Below are 24,047 nucleotides of genomic sequence, written 5' to 3'. Positions count from 1 at the left end.
CCAGGCTGTTCTTCACTACAAACAGTAACAGCTGTTTATGTGCTGCCCTTCAAAATCCATGCTGCCTGGGACCGTAAGATGTCCAGACTATGACCTGGTAACATCAAACATACCTGTGGATGGGCTAGTTTCAGGCTCACTGGTGGCACCCTTGTCAAGAATGTGAAGGCTCTCCATGAATGATGAGGCAGCTTCTGGAGAAGCAAGTTGGTGGATAGTACATTGACACGTCATCTATAAGTAGACTGTCCCTGCACACAGCACAGCTGCTGCACTCCAGTAGCAGCCATCTTTATAGCAGTAATTTAAGAAAAGTAATCTGACTGCAGACAACCTAGGAGTATGATTTTTCTTCTTGAGCATAAATTATTGTGGCCTTCTTAACAATGGGTGAATATGCAGATGGGTTACAGCAGACTCACCGTAGTCTGAGACAAGTAACGTTTTGGCTAATTCATCCCAACCCCCCCCCCCCCCCCCACACACACACACACACACACAGGACAGCTAGCCACTTGTTACACGTGCTGCATGAGTTTTTGACAGACAACTCACCTTTGGAAGTGTATCTACCCCCCCCCACACACACACACACACACACATACACACACACACACACACCTCTCTCTCTCTCACTTTCTGCATACATTTAAAGGCATCAAGCAAACACCCAATCAGCTTGGCAGACTCTTGCTATCCTGAGGAATATGACTTTCTGGAGCACACTTGGAGGATGTGACACAATGTTTCTCTTTCAGAACGAGGCAGGAGGGCAGCAATGTTTGCTTACTTGACATTCCTCTAGCAATGGCTGCAAGGGTGGAACTACAGACACTGGCAATGCTAACAGAGACATACGTGCCATGCCATTGGAATGAAAAATATTGAAAAGCTGGACAGAAGCTTCCAAAATTAAACAAGAAGGGCATAATCAAGCACTCATTCCAACAAACAGAAAATGCTACAAAAAGATCAAAGACAAAATATGAAGCCAATGGCAGTGTAGAGGTGTCTGCATCAGCAACCAACAGCTTTTGGTGGGACAGATTTAATTTTACAGGTCTCATAGCAACACTGGCATCTATTCCACTTGAAGATCTGATGTCTGTAAAGCAGATGATGCTACAAGTGCCCACACAGTGATGACAGGCATCTTCATCTGCTGTGGACACTGAACAAGTGATGGTAGATGAGGAAAGTACAGTTTTGTACCTACCATAAATGTAGATGTTCGAAGATCCACATTGCTGCAGTCCTTACATATGGGTAGTCCGCTGTCCTCGGTCGGCCCGAATATCAAAGTATTAGGCTGACGTCGGTCACGGCGCTCAGATCTGACATCAGAGCGTCAGGGTATAAAAGCGCATGACCGACGTCATATCCTCAGTCTTTTCTTGCCCCAGATGTCAGAAGGCCCTAAAAAGAAAGGCCACAGCCCAAAAACAGGATACCTCCCAAAAACATGCCCAATAACAACCATCACCCAAACCATATAACCATGCCAAACTACAGAGGGGAAGGAGGGGGGGGTAAATTGGACTGCAGCAATGTGGATCTTCGAGCATCTACATTTATGGTAGGTACAAAACTGTACTATGTTCTTCATCTCACATTGCTGCAGTCCTTACATATGGGTAGAATCCCAAAGCAGAGGTAAAGGGAGGATGGCAAAATCATAAAGCATTAGGGGCTGCTAAAATGCCCTGTAATATTGCAGTGGCAAATCCAGCCCTAGACTTAGAATAAAGAGGAAGGTGGTAATGTTTAGAGAAAGTATGTACTGAACTCCAAGTGGCTGCTTCCAAAATATCTTTTGTAGCTACCCCCCTTAGAAAGGCAGTAGAAGTGGCAGTAGCTCTAGTGGAATGAGGTCTGATTCCAGCCGGAATCTCCTTACCATGATGGGAATAGCAGAAAGAAATACAAAAACCAATCCATTTAGAAATAGTTTGTTTTGACACAGGTTTTCCCTGAGAACCCAAAGCAAAAGAAACAAACAACTGCTGAGACTGCCTGAACCCTTTGGTTCTGCTCAAATAATAACGCAACTGCCTGTGAATATCCAAAGTATGCAAAATCTTCTCCCCTTTATTTTGGGGGTTTGCATAAAAAGTAGGCAAATGAATAGTTTGGTTCAAGGCCACACTAGAAACCACTTTAGGCATAAAGGAAGGATTAGTACGCAAAGATACCCTATCCTTATGAAAAATCAGGAAAGGTTCCACTGCCATAAGGGCCTGTAATTCAGAAACCCTTCTTGCAGAGGTAATGGCCAACAAAAAAGCAGTCTTCCATGATAAATACTTTAACTCGGCAGTAGCTGCAGGCTCAAAAGGTTGTAGAGTAAGTTTTCCAACACAAAATTGAGATCCCAAGCAGGAGTAGGAGCTCTACGTGGGGGTCTTATGTTCTTTGCCCCTCTAAGAAACTGCTTAAACAAAGGATGAGAAAATAAAGGAGGGTCACAGTCATAGTGAGCAGAAATGGCTGCAGCATGAACCTTTATCGAGGAGAAAGACAAACCCTTGTCCAATAACTCAGTAAGATATTGAAGAGAAATACTTAAATCAGGCTTGGAAACATCAAAGTCCTTCGCTTTGCTCCAAATAAAAAATCTCCTCCATTTATCAGCATAAACTTTCCTTGTACTAGGCCTTCTGGCCTCCAAAATAACATTCAAAACTTGTTGTGGAAGCTGAGACCCTCCAGGGTCTAAAGCAGAATATGCCAGGCTGTTAGATGCAGAGACTGAATCTTGACATTGAGGAAGTGATTGTCCTCCTGAGACAAAAGATGCGGAATCAAAGGCAGAGGCCATGGAGGCTCCCGTGCTAAACTCCTCAGTAGTGGGTACCAGTGCTGTCGAGGCCAATCCGGCGCCATCAGAATCATGGATGGCCTGTCTTGTCTGGCCTTCAAGAGTACCTTGGGAATGAGAGGCAGAGGTGGAAAGGCATAGACATGAAGATTGCTCCAACTGAATGATAGAGCATCCACCTTCCAAGCTGTGGGATGAAACATTTTTGTGCAAAACTTTGGCAACTGGTAATTTAGTGGAGAAGCGAACAGATCTATGTCTGGAGTCCCCCATAACACTGTCAACTTTTGAAATACATGAGGATCCAGTTTCCACTCGTGAGGATCCACTATTTGTCTGCTCAACACATCTGCTAAGGAGTTCTGTGCTCCTGGTAGAAACCTTGCCTGAAGATTGAGGTGTAAACTGAGAGCAGTCTCCCACAAAATCATCGCTTGCCTGCAAAGAGGGTGAATGGGTTCCCCTTGCTTGTTGATGTACCACATGACAGTAGTGTTGTCTGTTTGAATCAACACCTGCCCTGGGAGAAGTAAATCCTTGAAAGCCATCAATGCAAATTGGACTGCTAACATCTCCTTCAAGTTGATATGCAAATGTTGAAGTCTGACAGGCCACGTGTCTTGCACCCATTTTCCATGGAGGTGTGCTCCCCAAGCCTTGTCTGAGGCATCTGTCGTTAGAATCTGACTCGCCTCTGGTCGGGTCACAGAGAGTCCCTTGTTTAGGTGACATTCCTGAGCCCACCACAAAAATTCCTTCTGAATGCAAGGTATTATCTGAATGACAGTGTCTAGATCCTGGCAGTGTTGTGTCCATACATTTTTGAAATACCATTGAAGCTTCCTCATATGCAGTTTGGCATTGGGAAGCACCAGAATACAAGATGCCATGAACCCCAAGGCTTGAAGGACTGTCCTTGCAGTCAGCCTGGACTGTAGAGACATTTGATGGAAATAAAGGGAAAGGCTTCTTTGTTTGTCCGGGGTCAAAAAAGCCATCTGGGAAGCTGTATTCAGTCTCACACCCAGAAAGCACATGTCCTGAGAGGGTACTAGACTGGACTTTGTTTCGTTCACAGAATACCCTAGGCATCTTAACACTACCATCACATACTGTAGATGATGAAGTAGTTCGTCCTTGTCTTGTGCAATAATCAGGCAATCATCCAAATAAGGATAAATCTGTATTCCTCTTAACCTGAAAAAGGCTATCACTGGAGCCAGAACCTTTGTGAACACTCTGGGCGCAGTAGATAAGCCAAAGGGCAATGCAGAGAACTGATAATGGAAATTTCCAGCCCGAAAACGTAGGTACCTCCTGCAACTGAGCCTGATAGGAACATGAAGATAAGCCTCTTTGAGATCCAGAGTTACCATCCAGTGATCTTTTCCCAGCAGAGGTAAAAGCTGTTGTAACGTCAGCATTTTGAACTTTGGAATGTCCAGATAAGTGTTGAGGATAGATAAATCCAAAATTGGTCTCCACGTGTTTCCTTTCTTTGGTACTAGAAACAGGCGAGAGTAAAATCCTAGGTCCACTTCTGACAGAGGAACTGGCTGTATAGCTCCTATTTGAAGAAGTATAGAAATCTGCTTGTGAGCCTCTATCCTTTGCCGAGGAGGAACGTCTGGCATGCCTTTGAAAGGAGGCAATGTATGGAAATAGAACTTGTAGCCTCGGTTTATAATGTCCAACACCCATTTGTCCTGGGTGACTAAAAGCCAGTTTTGCTTGAAAAGTGCTAACTTTCCTCCCAAAGGAGCTGCCAGGCAAGAAGAATCTGGCAGCTGAAAATGCAGGTCATTGGGCCTGTTTACGAAAGGACTGGCCCCTGCCTTCACCTGCAGGTTGTGCAGGCGAACTCCAAGTTCTTGGCCTGAATGTACTATGAGCTCTGCCCCTGCCACGTCTAGATCTACCCCTAGACTGAGAATCAGAAGAAGGGTACGTCCACCCCTTAGTAGGCCAATTTCTACTAAACTTTGGAGGTTGCACCTGCAAAAAATCTTTAACAGTCTGCATAGACTTAGCCTTGTCTTCCATTTTCTTCAAAACCAACTCCACAGGGGGACCAAACAAAACTTCAGACTGTAAAGGGGCATCCAGAATTCTAGTTTTAACATGCTCGGACAAATTCTGATCCTTAAGCCAGGCGTGCCTACGAAGAACTGAACCAGTGTTAGCCACCCTAGAAGAGGCCTGTACAGCATCAAAACCACACTGCAAAGAATGCTTACCCACCTGTTCAGATACATGTACTAAATCCTGCAATTCTTTACACTCAATGCCCTCTGCCAAAGCATCCACTTTAGATTTTAGCTGAGAAAGGAGGAAATTCTGATACTTCAACATATGAAACTGGCAATTTAAAGCCCTCATTGCTAAAGTAGAAGAGGTATACAACTTCTTACCCCATCTATCCAAAGCTCTAGCTTCCTTATCTAGAGGAACCGGATTCTTAACAACAGAGGCTCTAACACCCTTAGGCCCCTGACTAATAGTTTCCGGGTCCGCCCTAGGACTCTTATACAGATATTTATGAGCCTCAGGCACCCTGTAATACCTGTCCGGTTTAACTGGCGCAGGAGGCAAAGAATCTGGATTAAGTGAAGCCTCCGAGAAAACATCTTGAACAACATCCAAAACAGGAGGTATAGCCAAGGGTCTATGCTGTGGTAAAAACAAGAATTCCCTAAGCCTCTTCCATGAATCAGAGAAATCCTGTCCTTCCCACTTAAAATGCTCCCTCATGGAATGCAGAGTTTCTGAAAAAGAAAAATCCTCTGGAGGAGAAGCAGAAGGAGTGGAATCCTCTGCATCAGAATCCGAATAAGGGGGAAGATCTTGAATATCTTCAGCAGAAGACCCTGAGTCATCTGAGGCCTGATCCAAACTTTCCAACTCTGGCTCCACCCTGGGCCTCTTATCAGGAGGGGGCATAGAACCTCTAATTAAAGTAATCAAATCTTCTGCCATTTTAAGCATGTGCTTTCTAGGCACAGACCCTGAAGTACCTGGAGTGACACCAAAGGAAGGCAAAACAGACCTGCCCTTAGAAAAAGCCTTAGAAATAGTAGCAGAAGGCCTAACCACCTTAGGCATAGACGGGAGAACAGTAACCTGAGAGGCCCCTTCAGCCTGACCTGACTCCTGTGAGGCCACATCCTGCAAAATCAAAGTTTCCCCCTGAGACTCAACAGAAACTTCAGTCGGATCCACCTGTTCCACTGTAGCTTCTACAGGACCGGCGTCCGAAACGGACGAATCATCCTGTCTAGTTTTCAAAGATTTGTCTTTGCGCTTCTTGGAAGCGGCGTCGGAGGATCCGGCGGCATATTATAATTACACCGCTTACCAAAGACTACCCTAGCGCAATCTAACCTTCGTTTTATGGTGCGCTTATTAAACCTAGCACAAAACCGACACCCGACTACGTCGTGCTCAGGTCCCAAACAAGGAATGCAAAGAGAGTGATAATCCCTATGCGGTATCTGTTTCCCACAAGAAATACAATTATTCACTTTTTCTGACATCCGGAATTAACTGAGGCAAGAAAAAACAAAAATATTCCCCAACGGGGTACTTAGCCCAACTTGGTTTCAGTCTGAAACTCAGAATACGAAAATTCCAGAACGCCGAACGGCACTTGCAACGCTGCTTCTGCATCGGACCATGCGGCAAAAAAGACTGAGGATATGACGTCGGTCATGTGCTTTTATACCCTGACGCTCTGATGTCAGATCTGAGCGCCGTGACCGACGTCAGCCTAATACTTTGGTATTCGGGCCGACCGAGGACAGCGGACTACCCATATGTAAGGACTGCAGCAATGTGAGATGAAGAACATCTGCAAGTTCTATTTTTAGAATGACTAGAATATCCTGAAATTGTAACTTTTAGCAATGGAGAGTACTGCAGCAGGGGTTACTTGAAGATATGACAGCCATCACATGCAGTCACTGGTCCACAATTTCTCACAATGTATGAATCAAACAAGAATAGGTAGCAAATCCTGCAAAAGACAGTTGGATGTATCTGGAAAGATGTGTGCTTGCATGTGTAATTGCAAATCCAGTGCATCATACGGACAGCTATCAGAGGAAAATTCAATAAACAGTGGCTAAACAAATTAAGATTCCAATTACAAACTGCATGAGTTTCCTTCACTCTGCATTGCCAAGGCAAAAATAGGATGCTTCTAGCAGAAGGAAAAAAACAAGTAATATTGTATTGTTCTCCCCCCACTGTATGTCTTCAATTTCAAATTATTCCTCTAGACAGCAGTTCACATTACCCTTGCTTCACGAGAATGTGTTCTTATACTGTTTCCAAAATCTATGGTAACCATTTCTATAACAGCAGGCATCTGAAATAGAGAAAGTACAGTCATGTACACTTACCATAAATGTAGATGTTCGCGTGTTCTCATTGCTGCAGCCATCATCATTAGATTATTCATGCTGTGGTACCCTCAGTCGGTCCGAATACTAGAGTCAAGGTTTTTGTGCGTCGGCTGCTGTCGCTTGCTGGGTGACATCAGGTCATCCGAGCTATAAAGGAGAGCAGGTGACGCCATTACTTCACTTTTTCTTGCCTTAACCAACCAAAGAAGTCCAATTTTAATAATTATTAGTAGTCCTGAGGTCATAAACCCCCATAAGAATAAGTGTCTTGCTAAGGACAGCAGATATCAGGGGGAAGGAGGGAGGGAAAGCATGACTGCAGCAGCGAATACACTCGAACATCTACATTTATGGTAAGTGTACACAACTGTACTATGTTCTTCATTTCTCACTGCTGCAGTCTTCACCATTGGGAAGATTCCCAAAGCTGAGGAGAAGGGTGGAAGGTTGACAGAAACTTAAGACTGGGTGAGCATGCCCTATAGAATTACAGAGGCAAACCCAGCCATAGCTTTTGAGGAAAGATTCAGATGGTAATGCTTGGTGAAGGTGTGGACTGAACTCCATGTGGCAGCTTCTAGGATGTCCTAGGTGGGTACCCCTCTAAGCAATGCTGTGGAAGTAGAGGTTGTCCTGGTGGAATGGGTTCTGATGGTCCTAGGAGGTCGTTTTCTATGCAAGAAGTAGCAAAATTGGATGCAGAGTGCTATCCATTTGGAAATGGTCTGTTTGGATATAGGTTTCCCGTGTCCCTGTTTTAAAGCTGACCAAGAGCTGGTCAGTTTTCCTGAATCTCTTTGTACAATCCAAATAAAATCTGAGTTGCCTGTGCACATCCAAAAAAAGCAGTATCCTTTCCCCCTTGTTCTGAGGGTTAGGGAAGAAGGTGGGCAGGTGGATGGCCTGGTTGAGGGTAACATCTGAAACCACCTTTGGCATGAAGGAGGGGGTTGGTTCTCAGGGAGACCCTGTCTGCATGGAAGGTGATAAATGGCTCAATGGCCATTAAAGCTTGAAGCTCTGACGCTCTCCTTGGCTGAAGTGATAGCCAGGAGAAAGGCAGTCCTCCAAGAGAGGTACTTTAATTCTGAGGATGCTGCAGGCTCGAAGAGAAGGAGACAGCCTTATTAAGAAGCTCAGCCAGATAATCTAGAATAAGAAGAATGGAGGGCAGATGAATGTCTGCCCCCTTGGACTGGCTCCAGGAGCAGAATTTTTTCCATTTTCCTGCGTAAGATTTTCTGGTGCTGGGCCTTATGGCTTCTGTGATGATGTCAAGGACGTGCTTGCTTAGCATAGATTCCTTGTTGGTTATGGTAAAATTAACCAGGCTGACAGCTTGAGTGTCTGAAGGTCTGGGTGCAGGATTGCCCCCCCCCCCCTCCTCAGGATAGTAGGTGAGGTATCAGAGGTAGCTGACAGGGGGGGCTGGTGAGATAGGCTGCGCAGCAGTGGGTATAAATGCTGTCTTGGCCAATCTAGGGCAATGAGTATTGCTTTTGGTTTTCCCTCCCTTATCTTGATTAATACTGTTGGAATGAGAGGAAGAGGTGGGAATGCATACACAAACCGGGTATTTCAATGGAAGGTCAGGGCATCGACCTTCCAGTCCAGGTGATGGTACTCCCTGGTGCAGAATTTCTGTACTTGGTGATTTAAACGAGAGACAAAGAGGTCCAACTGGGGGGGGTCCCCCATGTGTGGGTAATTTGCAGAAAAATGTCTCTGTGGATATGCCATTCTTGTGGGTCCAGCAGGTTTCTGCTTAAGTGGTCTGCAACGGTGTTGTCGATGCCCGGTAGGTATTGGGCTATAAGATGTAGTCCCATGGATGAGGCTGCTAGCCACAGGTTCATGGCTAGTCTGCACAGGGGGGTAAGATTGAGTCCCTCCCTGTTTGTTGATGCACCACATGACTGTGATGTTGTCTGTTTTTATGAGAAGAACCCCTGGTTTGAAGTAGGGTTTGAAGGATGCCAGAGTTTTGCACTGCTATCATTTCCTTTTGGTTGATGTGCAAGGGTAGTATTTGAACGTCCAAGAGATCTTGGGCGCATCTGCCTTCTAGGTGGGCATCCCAGGCTATGTCCGAAGGATCTGTAGTTATGGTCTGGTCTGATGGACAGAGGGTGAATGGAAGCCCCTTGTTCAGAGCACAGGCCTGGACCCACCAGGGGAACTCTGATCTTATGCAAGGGTTCACAGACAGGGAGTTGTCCAGAGTTTGAGAGTGTTGACACCATAGGTTCTTTAGGTACCACTGAATTTTCCTCATGTACAGTCTGGCCAGAGGTACCAGGAGGATACATGAAGCCATGTACCCTAGAGCTTGCAGAAATTTCCTGGCAGAAAGCTGGGTTTGGGAGGCCAGAGTAATGAAGTATTTTGGTAGGAAATTTTGTTTTTCTGGGGAAAGAAAGGCCATTTGCTGTTCTGTGTCCAGTAAGGCTCCCAGAAATATGATTTTCTTGGTAGGTGTCTGTTTTGATTTATTTTCGTTGATAGTGAACCCCCGAGAGGTGAGTAGGGATTGTTTTTACAAATGAAAGGTGCTGCAGAAGCAGTTCCTTGCAGTCTGCCTGGACGAGACAGTTGTCCAGGTAAGGGCAAATCTGTACATTGTTTTGCCTGCAAAAGGCAATGGCAGGAGCTGGACATTTGGTGAATACCCTGGGAGCAGTAGATAAGCCAAATGGCAAAGCAGAGAATTGAAAGTGTAATGACCCAGCTCTGAATAGCAGGAATTTTCTGCACGATTCCCTTATTGGGATGTGCGGGTAAGCATCCTTTAGGTCTAAAGTGACCATCCAAGCTTTGCTTGGCAGCATTAGTAGAAGCTGTTGTAAGGTAAGCATTCTGGATTTTGGGATTACCAGGAAAGTATTGAGAAAGGATAGGTCCAGGATGGGACACCAAGTTCCCTCTTTCCTGGGAACAAGGAAGAGTCTGGAATAGAATCCTTTTGCAATTTGTTCTGGAGGCACAGGTTCTACTGCCCCTAGGGCTATTAGGTTTTGCACTTGTTTTAGGGCTTCTGTCCACTGGTTTGGAGGTAGGTCCGGGTACCCTCTTGGAAGTGGTAGTTCCCGGAAATTGAATTTTTACCCCTGAGCAATGATTCTTAAGACTCGTGATCTTTTGTTATAAAGTTCCAATTTTCTCTGCAAAGAGATATCCTCCCTCCTAGCTTTTGATGTGGTGGAGGCAGGCAGAGATGGGAAAGGTAGCTATTGAGAGATTTTAGCATACAGGGTTGTTTTTTTAACTCCCTGCTCTAGTGTTGGGGGGCACTGTTTAGTTCTTTGCTGGCCCTGAGTTTGAGCCCTGGTGGGTCTATCCCTATGGGTTTTGCCTTGTGCCTGTCTGTCTGGTGCAGGAAAGGACCAGTGTTTAGAGGGAAAATTTCTGCTGAACCTAGGAGGTTGTACTTAAAGGAAACCTTTAACAGTCTGCATTGATTTTCTTTGTCTTCCATCTTTTTTAAGTACCTCTTCAGTTTTCTGTCCGAACAAGCAGTCTTTGTAAAGAGGTGAATCCATGATTTTAGCTTTGACATGATCAAGGAGAGGTTGTTCCTTCAGCCATGCATGTCTTCTGATAACAGATCCTGTCATTGCTGCCCTGCTAGAAGCTTCTAGGGCGTCAGATCCACAGTACAAGGAGTGCTTTGCCACTTGAGATGAAGAGTGCAGTAATTCTGCTATCTCTATTATTGGCAAAATCTGGTAAAGCTGAAATTTTCTGTAAAGTTCCAAAGTATGCTGTTGATATTTTAACATATGGAACTGACAGTTGAGAGCCCTTATAGTTAAAGTTGCAGAGGTATATACTTTTTACCCCATCTGTCTAGGGCCCTGGATTCTTTGTCTGAGGGAGTAGGATTATTTGCAGAGGTAGCCTTAATTACCTTAGGTCCCTGTGTAATAACCTCTGGATCTGCTATAGGATTTCTGTAGAGGAATTTATGAGAGTCAGGTACTCTGTAATTCTGTCAGGTTTTCTGGGGGTAGGTGGAAGGCTGAATTCTTGGTAAACATCATCTACCACCTCCAAGATGGGTGGGATGGCCAGAGGCTTATGCTGGGGTAGGTCCAGAAACTCTCTTAGTCTTTTCTTGGATTGAAGGAAATCCGTCTATTCCCACTGAAAGTGTTCCATGAGGGTGTGGAGGCTTTCCCCAAAGGAAAAGTCCTCTGGACGTGAGGCAGAAGGAATAGATTCTTCTGCATCTGAGCCTTCATAGGCAGTAAGAGGATTATCCTCTTCAAAATCAGAGAAATCAGATCCCTCTGAGTCTAAATCTGAATGGATGCGTGGATAAGGTTCCCTTCTCCTTTTGGCTGGAGTGGCCTGATTACCCAGGATGAAAGTGATGAGATCCTCTGCTATTTTAATTATTCTAGTCTGAGGAGGGGGAGGAGTAGTGGAATGGAGACTTTTTGCTGTTTTCTTTGGAGTGGAAATAAATTTGGCCTGAAGGGTATCCCTCGGTGCCATCGGTGTGTTAGTCAGAAGAGAGGGTGAAGGCCTTGAAGTGAAATCCGAAGTGCGAGCAGCACCCTCAGACACCGGTGCCTGCTTAACGGCTCCAGACCCAACCGAAGGCGAGACACCCAAAGGCTCATTAGACGATGCAGACATCTGCAGCATACAGGACTCCGAAAGGGTCTCAGTAGGGGCCTGCGAAATAATCTAGTCGGGCATCAGGGGCTGCGAAAGCGCCTCACTGAATTCTGAACTGACGACCCGTTTTGCGGTGGTGTCATCAGAAGGCTTGGCCTCATGCGGTCTGTCTCTATCCTTATCTTTAAGTTTTTTTGGAAGATCTGCGGTTTGCTGACTGATGGATGCCATATTGGTAATTAGAGATGGAAGATGAAAATAACTGGCTACAAACATAGCTCTACAACGAATAGTTCTAGCATTAAAGAGGGCACAGAACTGACAGCAGGGTACATCGTGATCTGGGCCTAAACAAGTGACGCAGTAAAAATGGAAGTCTCGGTGTGGTATTTGCTTTCCACAGGTAAGACCGTTATTGACTTTTTCTGACATCGGTTAGTGCAAGAAAAAGGAAGGATCCCCAATGGGGTACTTAGCTTTAGATGTTTTCAGCTGAAGTTCGAAATCTGGAAACAGTCGACCGGCACTGTTGCAAATTGCTTCTGCTACGGGCTCCACGGCAAGAAAGACTCGGGTAATGGCATTGCCTGCTCTCCTTTATAGCTTGGACGACCTGACGTCATCCAGGAAGCGACAACAGCCTATGCACAAAAACCTGGACTCTGGTATTAGGACCAACTGAGAGTTACCACAGCATGGATAACCCAATGGTGATGACTGCAGCAGTGAGAAACGAAGATCATCATCCAACTATTTCAAGACTAGAAATGCTTAGTATTTTTGTAACACACATTAAGACATCGATTTTCCATCAAATGACAGGTGCTTAAGTGTGGCACTAACTTGTTTTTGGTGTGAGATAGACACTCAGAGCTGTTATTGCATCATTAGATGGGTCGTGGTAGAGTTCTGTCACGAGCAGATCATTATCCTTCATTCTTAATGGAAATTTCTGCATGTCTAAAGGTGAAAATAAGAACAAAGGTAAAAAAAAACTATGAACTGTGAAAACATTTACAAGCTACAGCAAAGCAGCATGCCATATTAAAAAAATACATATATAAAAATATGATCCGTTCTTCTTGTCTGTGTTCACACTATTCTCTGAGAAGTGAAGAGATTTCTTTTTAGTTTAAAAATATATTAGCTGTGAAGTCTTTATAGAACTGCAAATTCTCTGTCATACATTCATCCTCCTTTTCTTTAACAAAATGACAAAGAAGAACCTAATAACACGGAAAAGAGGAAGGTGAATAACTATACTGAAATGGCAAAATGTAAATCAGCACTCTACTGGGGTTCACTACATAACCTAGAAATTTTGAAATACCAAATTTCAAAATCTCGAGACTATATAGCCAAAGCCCAAAAATACCGAAAGACCAGAAGTGCGAAATTCAAAATCCCGAAGGTACAACTTACACATACACGCAACTTCCCCCAACAATTAAACATATCATTCTACACTACAGATAAGCAGGTGGGCAAGCCCCCCATACCCTCCCTACTTAAATATACTAACTCTGAGATTGCACAAACACACAAGGGAAACTCACACCCACACATTTTAAAGTCCTTCACACACACACACCACAATCACAACACAATTACACATAGATACTTACCCGAATTCCACTTATCCATCCACAAACCGCAACACCAGAAGCGCTACTTCAATATCTCCAAACATCGGGATTTTGAATTTTGCGCTTCTGGTCTTTCGGTATTTAGAGGTTTCGGCTATATAGTCATTTCTTAGATCTGTTTTATCCTTTTCAGGGAGAGAGAGAGAGAGATGGAAGTCTATCCTGGCAAGTAATGGGCACAAGTCATAGAATCCACTCTGGATAGGATATAAATTTATAAGTAAGTGCACACAAACACACACACAAATACTTGCAACTCTCCACAAAGGCAATTTAGAGGGCTGCCGATCTGGCAGAAAACTGAACATCCTGAGAAAAACCCACAAGGGTATGCAAATTCCACAGAGAAGGCACCCCAACCAGGAACCAGTCTGGAAAATGAAATGCTGTAGCAGTGTGCTGTTCAAGTGTGTGAACTGCTATGATATATCTGTGGGTGGGTGCTCCAGGATTTCCCTGTCAGTACCTGAAGGATGTTCCTAATATGTTGCTTGTTTAATAATATGCAATTGGGTGAGTGTACACACAGACAGACACACACACGCACTCTCCCACCAGGGATGGCAGAGCAACACCATCATTCAATGAGAGGAAGGTGAAATAGCAGTACCTGGAAGAAGCACAACTACCCTCCCAGACAGCAGTGGAATAGTTCCTGTTGAGCACACAGTAATAGTGCAGTGTCACACAGAACAAATGTGAAGCATTACTATGCTGGTCAGTGCATGCTCTGGCCACACTGTACATCAGATATTCCATACACATGCACCCACCGTACAGGAGGAATGATGGAGCAGGTAACAGTCATCATCATGGGCACAGGCAGGAAGGGACACAATACTGTCAAAATATATACTGGGTGCGGGGAACATGTCAAAAAGAGGTGAAAACAGTGGTATTGAGCTGAAGGGTATTCTTTGTTATAAGCTATTTCCTCTTGCACTGGTGTGGGAGTATCACTATGTGACCTCGAGCACTGCTGCAACTGGACTTGAAATCATCTCTGGCTGATGTGATATGTTGGGACCATGATGAAACCGCAGTCCACAGGCAAGCTGTCCTGTCAATGAAGGGTGAGTGTTACTGCCCATTACAAAAGGTGACAGTGTCATACACTTCTAGATGCAAGTGACAGCTGTGTACCCTGCCATCCAACCATCCATCAGGCTACCCCAGGTACATACCCCCCCACCCCGATCTTGGACTACATTGCCAGACAAGCCAGTGATGGTGGCAAGGACAATCCTCCACAAGGAGGTGGAGACAGCGGCAGTGTGTGCCACCAAAGACCATCACTGTCTATAGACCCCATGTTCCCATTGAGTTATTACCAGTTTGGATGACACCTTCACGAAGGCCACATTACATTGTACCATACCCAAACTCAGTTTTAAAGGGTTTACAATCACAATTTCGAATGAAGGTTTGGTGACCACAGGATGTCGAATTACGGTTGGCTGAATCCCGTACTGCCAAACCTTCATTTGTGAGAGCCCCACTTCAGTGAATGCACAGTGCATTCGCACATATGAGGTCGATCTTATAACTAGACATCGCAATACAGTGGGGATCAGAAAATTTCTCTGTAGTGCGATCTTGGCGTTGGAATATATAATCTGCAGGGTGTGTGGGGGGGCACAGGGGGGGCTTGCTCCCCTGCAAAAATTACCATGTCATGTGATGTGCAGTGTCAGACTGCAGTCTTTGGATGTTGAGAAAGGTCGAATTCGTATAAGGAAGTGTGTTTGCGACATTCTGACCTTCTCAACATTCCGAGTCGAACTTCTTGGTCAATATTTAAGGTAGGAATTTATTTTGACTGTCGAATATATGATAGTAAACCTTTTTAAATTGGATAGCTTAGGGCACTAGTGATGATGCAGTGGGCAGTCACGAGGGCATGCTGTCAGATACTTCTAGACATAGCCCATAACATTCTTTCTTCAGGCCAAAAGTATGCAAAAAAATAAAGAAAGAAAGGTTATGCAAAACTTTGACTGGCCTGGGAATACAAAAGACATAAAATGACACAGCAAACATTGAGAACACTGGCAAAAAGGTTGTTACAGCAGGAGCTAAAACCATAGTGTACCCAACTGGTAGAGCACCATGCATACACAAATACCTACTGGATAATGAAAATGGAAAGGCTACACCAGACAGAAATGGCAAAAGTGTTCTACACTCTCACCAAAAAATCAGAAGGTATTTCTAAGCAAAAAGCTCAAAGTCTGACAGAAAATTTACCTTTTACCTCAAACTTCATTTTTTGATGGTCTCTCAACAAAACTCACTAAAGTCCAGGAAAGAAAGAAATATCTGAGGAGAACTGTAATAATCTTGGAGAAAGCTTCTGTTGATTCAGAAAATGCAAATGACGTTATACTAAAGAACACACTTTCCTGTCACATGAGGAAACATGTAAGGTATGTTTAATTCTAGTAGTAGGAGGCTGCTAGATGGTCATGATACATCCTGGGCTAATGAGGGCAGTCTTGAAAATAATGGTGAGAATTTGCTGACTAGAAATATCACTGAAAGAGAGATTCGTGTCACTGTCAGAAATGCACAAGATTAATACTAATGTGTTTGACTAAATGAAATGATGAAACAAAAGAATGGAAGTGGAAGCCACCTTGAATTCTCATTCTGACCAACGGGTAGAATAGAAAGGGAGCATGAAGGAGATGAAACACAAAACAGCCACCTCAGAAGCAATGCTGGAACTATTTTTAGTATATCGCCTACTCTGAGGTGATCTCTGCTTAACATATAAAGCTATGTCAAACCCATAGCTGTTGGACATGCTACACCTAAAGAAATCCCAATCCCTCCGAGCTACACACTCTAGGGACCTAAACCTTGTCAACACAATAAACAGGACATGCTGGAGGGATAGATTCCTGTCCCAGAGACTTCCCATACTCTGGAACAAGCTACCAGTCTACATCAAGCAAAGTTCCTCATCAGCACTCTTCAAGAAAAATCTTGGTAAGTGGATGGGAAATAGGAAATACACCACCGGGGATCACTTCGGTGGCTCAAGAAAATAACTTTCTTGGCTGGCTTTAGCCAGGGAACCTTGTTGGCTAGGCTTACTTAGGCCCTTGGGCCGATAGCCTAGTACCTACCTATAAACATTATTTTATTATTAAAAAGGGTGTACAGGTTTTAGGCAGTCTGCATGCATGGTGACTCTTTTGAAACCACTGGTGACAAGCTCTTTACTTCTTAAATCTTAGTATAGCTCACAGCTGTTTATACAACAGGGTCACGCCTAAAACCAATGTTTATAATTGTTCTTCTCACCATATTACAAATTTTTTACTTATTAACACACTTGATTTTATGTACTGTCTTTCTTATTATTATTACTTCAACTCTAACAAATGGTGTATACAATACTTCAATAAACAGCATTCTACACAATGCTCACTACTATTATTTCTGGGGGTATATAAACCTCTTTCCCTGGGTTTCTATGCCTTTACCTTTCTCAGACTTCCCTTGGGGGCCTACTTCTCAATCTCCTTCTCCCCTTCCAGCATTCCCATTTCTTTTGGTGTTTTTCTTTTCTTTTGTTCCCACTTTCTCTTTCTTCTCCACTGGCAATGTGGTCTACTGAAGTATCTTATTCTTTTCCATCTTATCACTTTCTTACATACTGTCATCAACAGACCCATAATGTTCTTTACTGTATCTGATATTTCCCTCAAGTACTCTTATTATTGTATTCCTTGTGATGTAGCTCCTCTTTCAATTCTCCTAACCTATTATACTTCCAAAACATGTGCCCTGATGTGCCTCCCTATTCTTCACATCTCCAACATAATCTTGTCATTCAGGAAGATTCCGGCTAATTTACTTGGTGTATAAAAATATTCATGGAGATATTTCAATGCCAAGATTCTAAATACTTGGGCTTTTGATATGTACCTTGGGAGTCTGAGGATTTCTAACCATTCTTTTTCGTCTATACTTTACTATACTATACTTGCAAATGTTCCTACTTCCCACTATCTCCTCTGCTTTTCGGTTGTCTAGCTGTCACTACCACTCAGCCATGTTCTCACTTGTCTAATGAGCATTCTGGTATGTCCTCCCTTCTCACATTTACTTCCTTTACTAAATCTACGTCTATCCCCTTCCTACATCCGTTCTCTATCTCTGCTATTACATTTACTTTTCAGCCCTAGATATTCCCACTCCAGCCTCAGAGGTAAATCATTTTCTTCCCTTACTTCTTTCAATGTTTATGTCATATCCAGATTGGTGGCACAGCACGAAGCATCAGAGACTATCCATGTGCAACTAGCAGTGGGTAAAACTGCTTTCCAGTTTATAGCCTGCTACAGGACCACCCTCCCAAACCCAGGAACCCCACTCGGCCTTCCTGAGAACACTGGAAAATATGAAGGTCTCTCCAAACACCATTATATTGGGCGACTTCAACTACCCAAACATAGACTGGGAGCATTACTCTAGCTCCAACACTCTAGCCCAAAGGTTCCTACAATTTATAAACTCAAATGCTATGGAACAACTTGTTACCACTCCCACAAGAGGGGAAAACATACTGGACCTGATCATCACCAACATAGGGACTCTATGCTCCAGACCAGAAATGTATCCCTCATTGGTAAGACCAGACCATACACTAATCTCACTGGATATTCACATCCCGACCCCACCCCCTGCCCAGAAAACCACAGTGAAAAACTTCTCTAAAGCAAATTTCACACTCCTCAAAACCGAAGTGGAATCCTTCAAAGCCCCCCGGGCCTGTGGAAAATACGGCCCAGACCACAGAATCCTTTATAAACACATTCTATGAATACCTTCAGGAATGCATGGATCATGCAATCCCAAATAAAACCAAGACCCAATCCTCCAAAGGCAGACGTCCTGTCTGGTGGACCCCAGCCATAAACAAACTATACAATAGGAGGAGGAAGCTACTACATGATAGAGCAAAATCCCAAAAAGGGAAGGCATCTCTGATCAGTATTAGCAAAAAACTACGGGCACTCATAAAATCGTCTAAGGCCAGCTTCGACAGAAAAATTGCACAGGACACTAAGGATAATCACAAGGCTTTCTTTAGTTATGTTAGGAACCTGGGTGGGAATTCCCAGATATGCTCAGAATTAGTCCAAAATGACAAAAAATACACCGAACCCACAAACATTGCCAACATCCTAGCTGACAGGTTCAGCGCAAACTCCCCCCCCCCCCCAAAAGGGCAAATATCTATCCCAGCAGAGTGCTGCCCCCCTGACATCTCAGATGCTCAGGTAAGCGCCACCCTCTCCAAAGCAAAAAACACAGCATCAATGGGACCAGACGGTGTCCCGGGCTGCGTCCTACATGAACTCCAAGAAGAGCTAAACCCAAACATAAAACTACTGTTCAATCTCAGCCTTACTATAGGATATGTACCTAAAGAGTGGCGTACAGCAACAGTAGTCCCTCTCCACAAAGGTGGTGCCTCAACGGATCCTGGAAACTATCGCCCCATAAGCCTGACTAGCTTGGTCTGCAAAGCTATGGAAAGGATCATCATGGACCTCATAAATAAAGATATTGGGGACCTACAGACACTGGATCCTACCCAGTTCGGCTTTGTTAAGGGCAGATCCTGCCTCTTAAACCTGGTCGATTTCTTTGAAACAGTCACCAAGGCCATTGACGAGGGGAAGGTGGTCCACACAGCCTACCTGGACCTTGCAAAAGCCTTGGATACAATACCCGGGCATTATAGATAAGCTCACCAGCTTAAATATAAACCCCTATGTCACTAGATGGGTTGCAAACTGGCTCAAGGACAGAACCCACATGGTTAGAATTGCTGGAGCCATGTCAGACTCCAAACCAGTTACAAGTGGCGTCCCACAAGGCTCAGTCCTGGGACCTCTCTTGTTCGGTATATATTTCTCGGAGGTACAGGCCAACACGGAAGGGCTGTGGCTGACCAAGTTTGCAGATGACTGCAACCTGGGCGGCATAATCGACTCTCCAGCCGACACAAGCATCCTCCAAAAGGGCCTCATAGAAACAGACAACTGGTGCCAGAGCCATGGCCTCAAGCTAAACGCCAAAAAGTGTATAGTCATCCCCTTTGGCAAAAACAAAGTGCCCACAAATTACCACATAGGTGGTAATCCATTAAGTACAGAAGAAGTAATTAGGGACCTGGGGACCCAAGTTGATAGCAATCTCTCATTTGACAACCACGTGGCCAAAGTGGTTAGAAAAACATTTTATATAGCCCACCTAATCATGAAGGGATTCACATCTAGATCAGGGGAGGTCATCGTGCCTCTTTACTCATCCCTCATCAGGCCCATAATTGAGTACAATGCCCCTTTTGGGATGTAACTTACCAGACACCTGCAGCAACTGGAAAGACCCCAAAAGTACCTCACCAAGAGGATCAAAGGGCTCAAACAGATGCCATATGCTGCCCGGTTAAAGAAACTCCAGCTCTACTCAGTGGCATACCGCCTGCTCAGACGCGATCTGTGCCTGACATATAAAGCCATGTCCAACCTGGAATTAATGGACATGCTGCACCTCAGAAAATCCAAATCCCATCGAGCTAAGTGCTCGAGAGACTTGAACCTCAGCAGTGAAATAAATAGGACATGCTGGAGGGACAGATTCATAACCCAGAGGCTCCCTTCACTCTGGAATAAAATCCCAGTTCAGGTTAGGCGGAGTCCCTCATTGACTCTCTTCATGAGGAATCTTGATGAGTGGATGGGAGATCGTAGGTTTACCCTGGGCATCACTTCTGTGTCACTGTTAGACAGAGGCACAGTATACTAACCTCGAAAAAGGGCATAGCAAAATTAATTTAAAATGGGTGGCGAAAGCCAAACACACTCTGGCTAGGCTTATACATGCCCTAGGGCAGATAGCCTAGTATGAACCTATATCTAACTAGCAGCTGAAACCAGTATTTAATTTCCTGTTTTTCCCTCCATCTCCACATACATTTTGCTGTACTTCATCTATCCTCCTTCCTCCTACAGCCATCATTTGTTTTCTTCAACTGCTTTTATCTTGCTTCCTCCATCTTTTACTGAAAGTTCTTTGTACTGCTCCTGCCCAATCAGTCTGTAGTTCCCTATCTTCTTGCCTCCATTAGCCTATCTACTACACCAATTTTTTCCTGTGCACTCCCAACTCTTTCTTTAATAAAATTTCCTTCCAATCTGCCTCAAAGTGAATACCCATTTGTCTTAATACACTTGCTGGCAAGCCTAGAGGTTCTCCAATAAGTCTAACTCCCAACCCTCCACTCTTGATTGGCAGAGTTACTACAGCCCAAGCCACCCTCAGCTTCTCTCAATCTCAAAGGAAATCTCTCATCTGCTACTTTACTTTCTTCATTTCCTTGTAAATTCCAAAAGGCCTATCGACATATACTAACTGCAATATGATAGACACTTTCAGAGCTTGCATCCATTGATTTAAGTCCAGTTTTACTGCTGTAAGCTTTTAGTCATTTTATCTTGTCCACTCTTTTCTGACATGTCACTGCTTCATTTTTTCCCACCAAATTAACTAACCACACCCCCAAATATCACAGCTGTGTATTCCAGAATCCATCAGTCTCTTTCTGTTCAAGTTCCTCTCTTACTCCTACTAAAACTGCTTTGGTTTTATCCCTTTTAACCTTATATCCCTATTTTTCCAGAACGTGCCCAGGAAATCAGATCTTGGGAAGGCCCCCTTTGTGATTAGATAATACTAGGAGCACACTGTTGGTATATAATGTGCTTTTTATTTTTTCTCTTCCCCTTCCTATGTAAATCCATGGCATCCAGTGTCTCATTTTTACACCCAACAGATCAATATACATAGCAAATAGGCGGGGGGACAGTGGGCAGCCTTACCTTGTACCTCCCTGTACTAAAGTCTCTCAATAATCTTGCTCTGATCTTTACTTTGGCTGTTTTTCCTTGATAAATTCTCCATATCACATCTATCCATTTATCTGGGAACTCCATTTCTCCACAACTTCAAACACACCGCCATGCTACTCTGACAAAAGCCTTTTCTGCATCCAGTGACACTAGTGCTATCTTGTCCTCTGTATTTTGTGCTTTCTGCATTATCATCATGACTTTAATGAGATTTCCTGTTGTCCTACTTTCCTGACAAAGCCTGTCTGATTGTTGTGTATGATCTTTGGAAAATGTTTTTCTAATCTCTCAGATAAAATTAACAAAGCACTTGTAATAGTGATTCAATATTGAGACTGGAAGACTGGACTGCACAAGACTGGGACCAAGGGGCGTTTACCTTCTTTGTGCATCACTGACATTACTACCTCTTTCCACAAATCTGATGGAGATGCCCAATCCAATACTTAAGACGTTTACCCATCTCCCTATTTTCCCTTCTTTAATTCCCATCTGAGGCTGGGGATTTCCTGCTGAACATTTTAGACAAAGCTCTTTATATCTCATCCTTGTCAATGGGGCAATCAGTTTTCTACTTTCATCTTCATCCAGTTTCTCAAATAATGGCCACTGCCACTCCTCTCCCTCTCCAGGATCCCACCCCATTTCCTCAGTACTTTATAGTTTCTGATGATATTCTTTAAAGCTACCGAGGATACTTGCCAAGCCATTTTCTGTTATTTCATTTGCTTCCCTCCTTATCTTAAAACTCCCCTTTCTGCTTCCTGCAGTCTGAAACTTGATGCCATTGCCTTCACGCCTCCCGGACTATCACTGAAGAATAACTTTTCTGCCGCTATCCTCCTGTTCCAAATGATCTAATTCTCTCACATATGCAGAAACTGCTATAATTGATTTTCATTTTCAACTCCCTCTTTTTTTCTCTTCCTGCATATCGGAGATTCCTTGCATCATTCTCTTCCTTGCATTTCTCAACATCTTCCTCTCTCTGCCACTTCCTTCTTTTGCCCTCATCTTTTTTTTTTTTTTTTTTTTTCATCTCTTCCCGTGTTCTTTCTCTCCATCCCTGCGCTTTTTTTTTTTTTTACACAGTTCTTTCTCCACTGTTCTCATTATTCTAACCTTTTCTCTTCTTATTCTCGTAAGTATCCTGGGAATCTCCTGTGGGCTTCTAGTCTTCCACTCTGCTCTTCCCTTAACTTTATTACTATCATTGAATGATCAGACATTATTGGTTCTATTGTACATTAACCTACCATTTGGGTAAGCTCTAATTTTACATAGATACAGTACCTGGTCCAGACTGGATAAGTAGTATGTGAGTAAGAAGTGTAACCTTCCTGCTACCTTGATGTCTCTCATGGCTCCCAGATATCTACCCAACCTATTTCTTTCATGTAATTCCTTAAGTATCTACCTTACCGAGTTATTATTCTACTCCTTGGCCCCTTGTCGACCTAATCTTTACCTGTACTTGTATTCCAGTCCCAATCTCCAAACTAATAAGCCATTTCTTGCCAAATAAAGTGCCTTTAAGTTCTGCATATCTTCCTTCCCTGTCCTCTAGCTTCATCTCCATTTCCAATGGCCATGTTTTCTTTTCTTTTCTTTTTTTTTTAACATAAGCACAATTCTTTGCTTCTTCTTTCCTTATGCTGAACCTGCTGCCATCATACCCCCCCTCCGAGCTTTTTACTTTCCTCTTCTGGTAAGTATGCCTCCTGAAAGTACAGTTGTATAAAATCTTACCACAATGGTAGATGTCCTCTTCACTGTTGCAGTATTCTTCACTAAAGGGATCCCTTAGGTATGGTAGCTCAACATCCTACCAGTATACCAAAGCCTTAGGTTGTTATACGGATGTCATATGTGACACGGATACTCCCCGCTCACTACGTATGGCATAAAGGTGATGTACATACCTCAGAACTGAAGACCCCCAGGAAGAACAACAGTCCAAGCATAAAATGGAGGAAAAAGCATTCATACAGAAAAAAGGAGAATAGAACAGGGGGAGAACGGAGACCGCAAATACTGCAGAGAAGAGGAGGACATCTATTGTTATGGCAAGATTTTACACAACTGTACTACGTCCTTCCATTTCTGTGTTGCAGTATTCTTCACTAAAGGGAGAGTACAAAAGTTAGAGGAAAGTTGGGCACAGGAAGGCCAGAAAACCATGAAGAACAGCCCTGGCATAGCCAGCTCTTCCTCTGGAAACAACATCCAATTTGTAATGCTTAGTAAAGTACAGTTTTGTACCTACCATAAATGTAGATGTTCGAAGATCCACATTGCTGCAGTCCTAACACTTGGGTAGTCCGCTGTCCCAGTCGGCCCGAATACCAAAGTATAAGGCTGACGTCGGTCAAGGCGCATTTGTCTGACATCAGGACGTCAGGGTACAAATGCGCATGACCGACGTCATATCCTCAGTCTTTTCTTGCCCCAGATGTCAGAAGACCCTAAAAAGATAAAGCCAAAACCAAAAAACACCAAACACTCCTGTACCTAATATATGTACAATATATACAAATTTACAAAATAGAACCCCACCCACACAACCACCCCTAAACACAGAGGGAAGGAGGGAGGTAAATTGGACTGCAGCAATGTGGATCTTGAA

The 24,047-nt window shown here is 43.8% G+C and overlaps 1 protein-coding gene across 1 annotated transcript in view; it reads right to left on the bottom strand.

Moving 5' to 3' along the window:
• The window catches only part of KCTD3 (potassium channel tetramerization domain containing 3), an 816,466-nt gene that overhangs the window by 246,797 nt on the left and 545,622 nt on the right, over nucleotides 1-24,047 (bottom strand). The window contains exon 12 of the mRNA XM_044061321.1: nucleotides 12,688-12,804. Coding sequence (XP_043917256.1) covers nucleotides 12,688-12,804 — 117 coding nt within the window. The remainder of the gene's footprint in view (nucleotides 1-12,687; nucleotides 12,805-24,047) is intronic.

Source organism: Protopterus annectens, chromosome 1.part0 (genome assembly GCF_019279795.1).
Source record: "Protopterus annectens isolate FY-2018-M chromosome 1.part0, PAN1.0, whole genome shotgun sequence".
NCBI lineage: Eukaryota > Metazoa > Chordata > Ceratodontiformes > Protopteridae > Protopterus > Protopterus annectens.
This window is presented reverse-complemented; position numbering and strand designations above follow the sequence as displayed.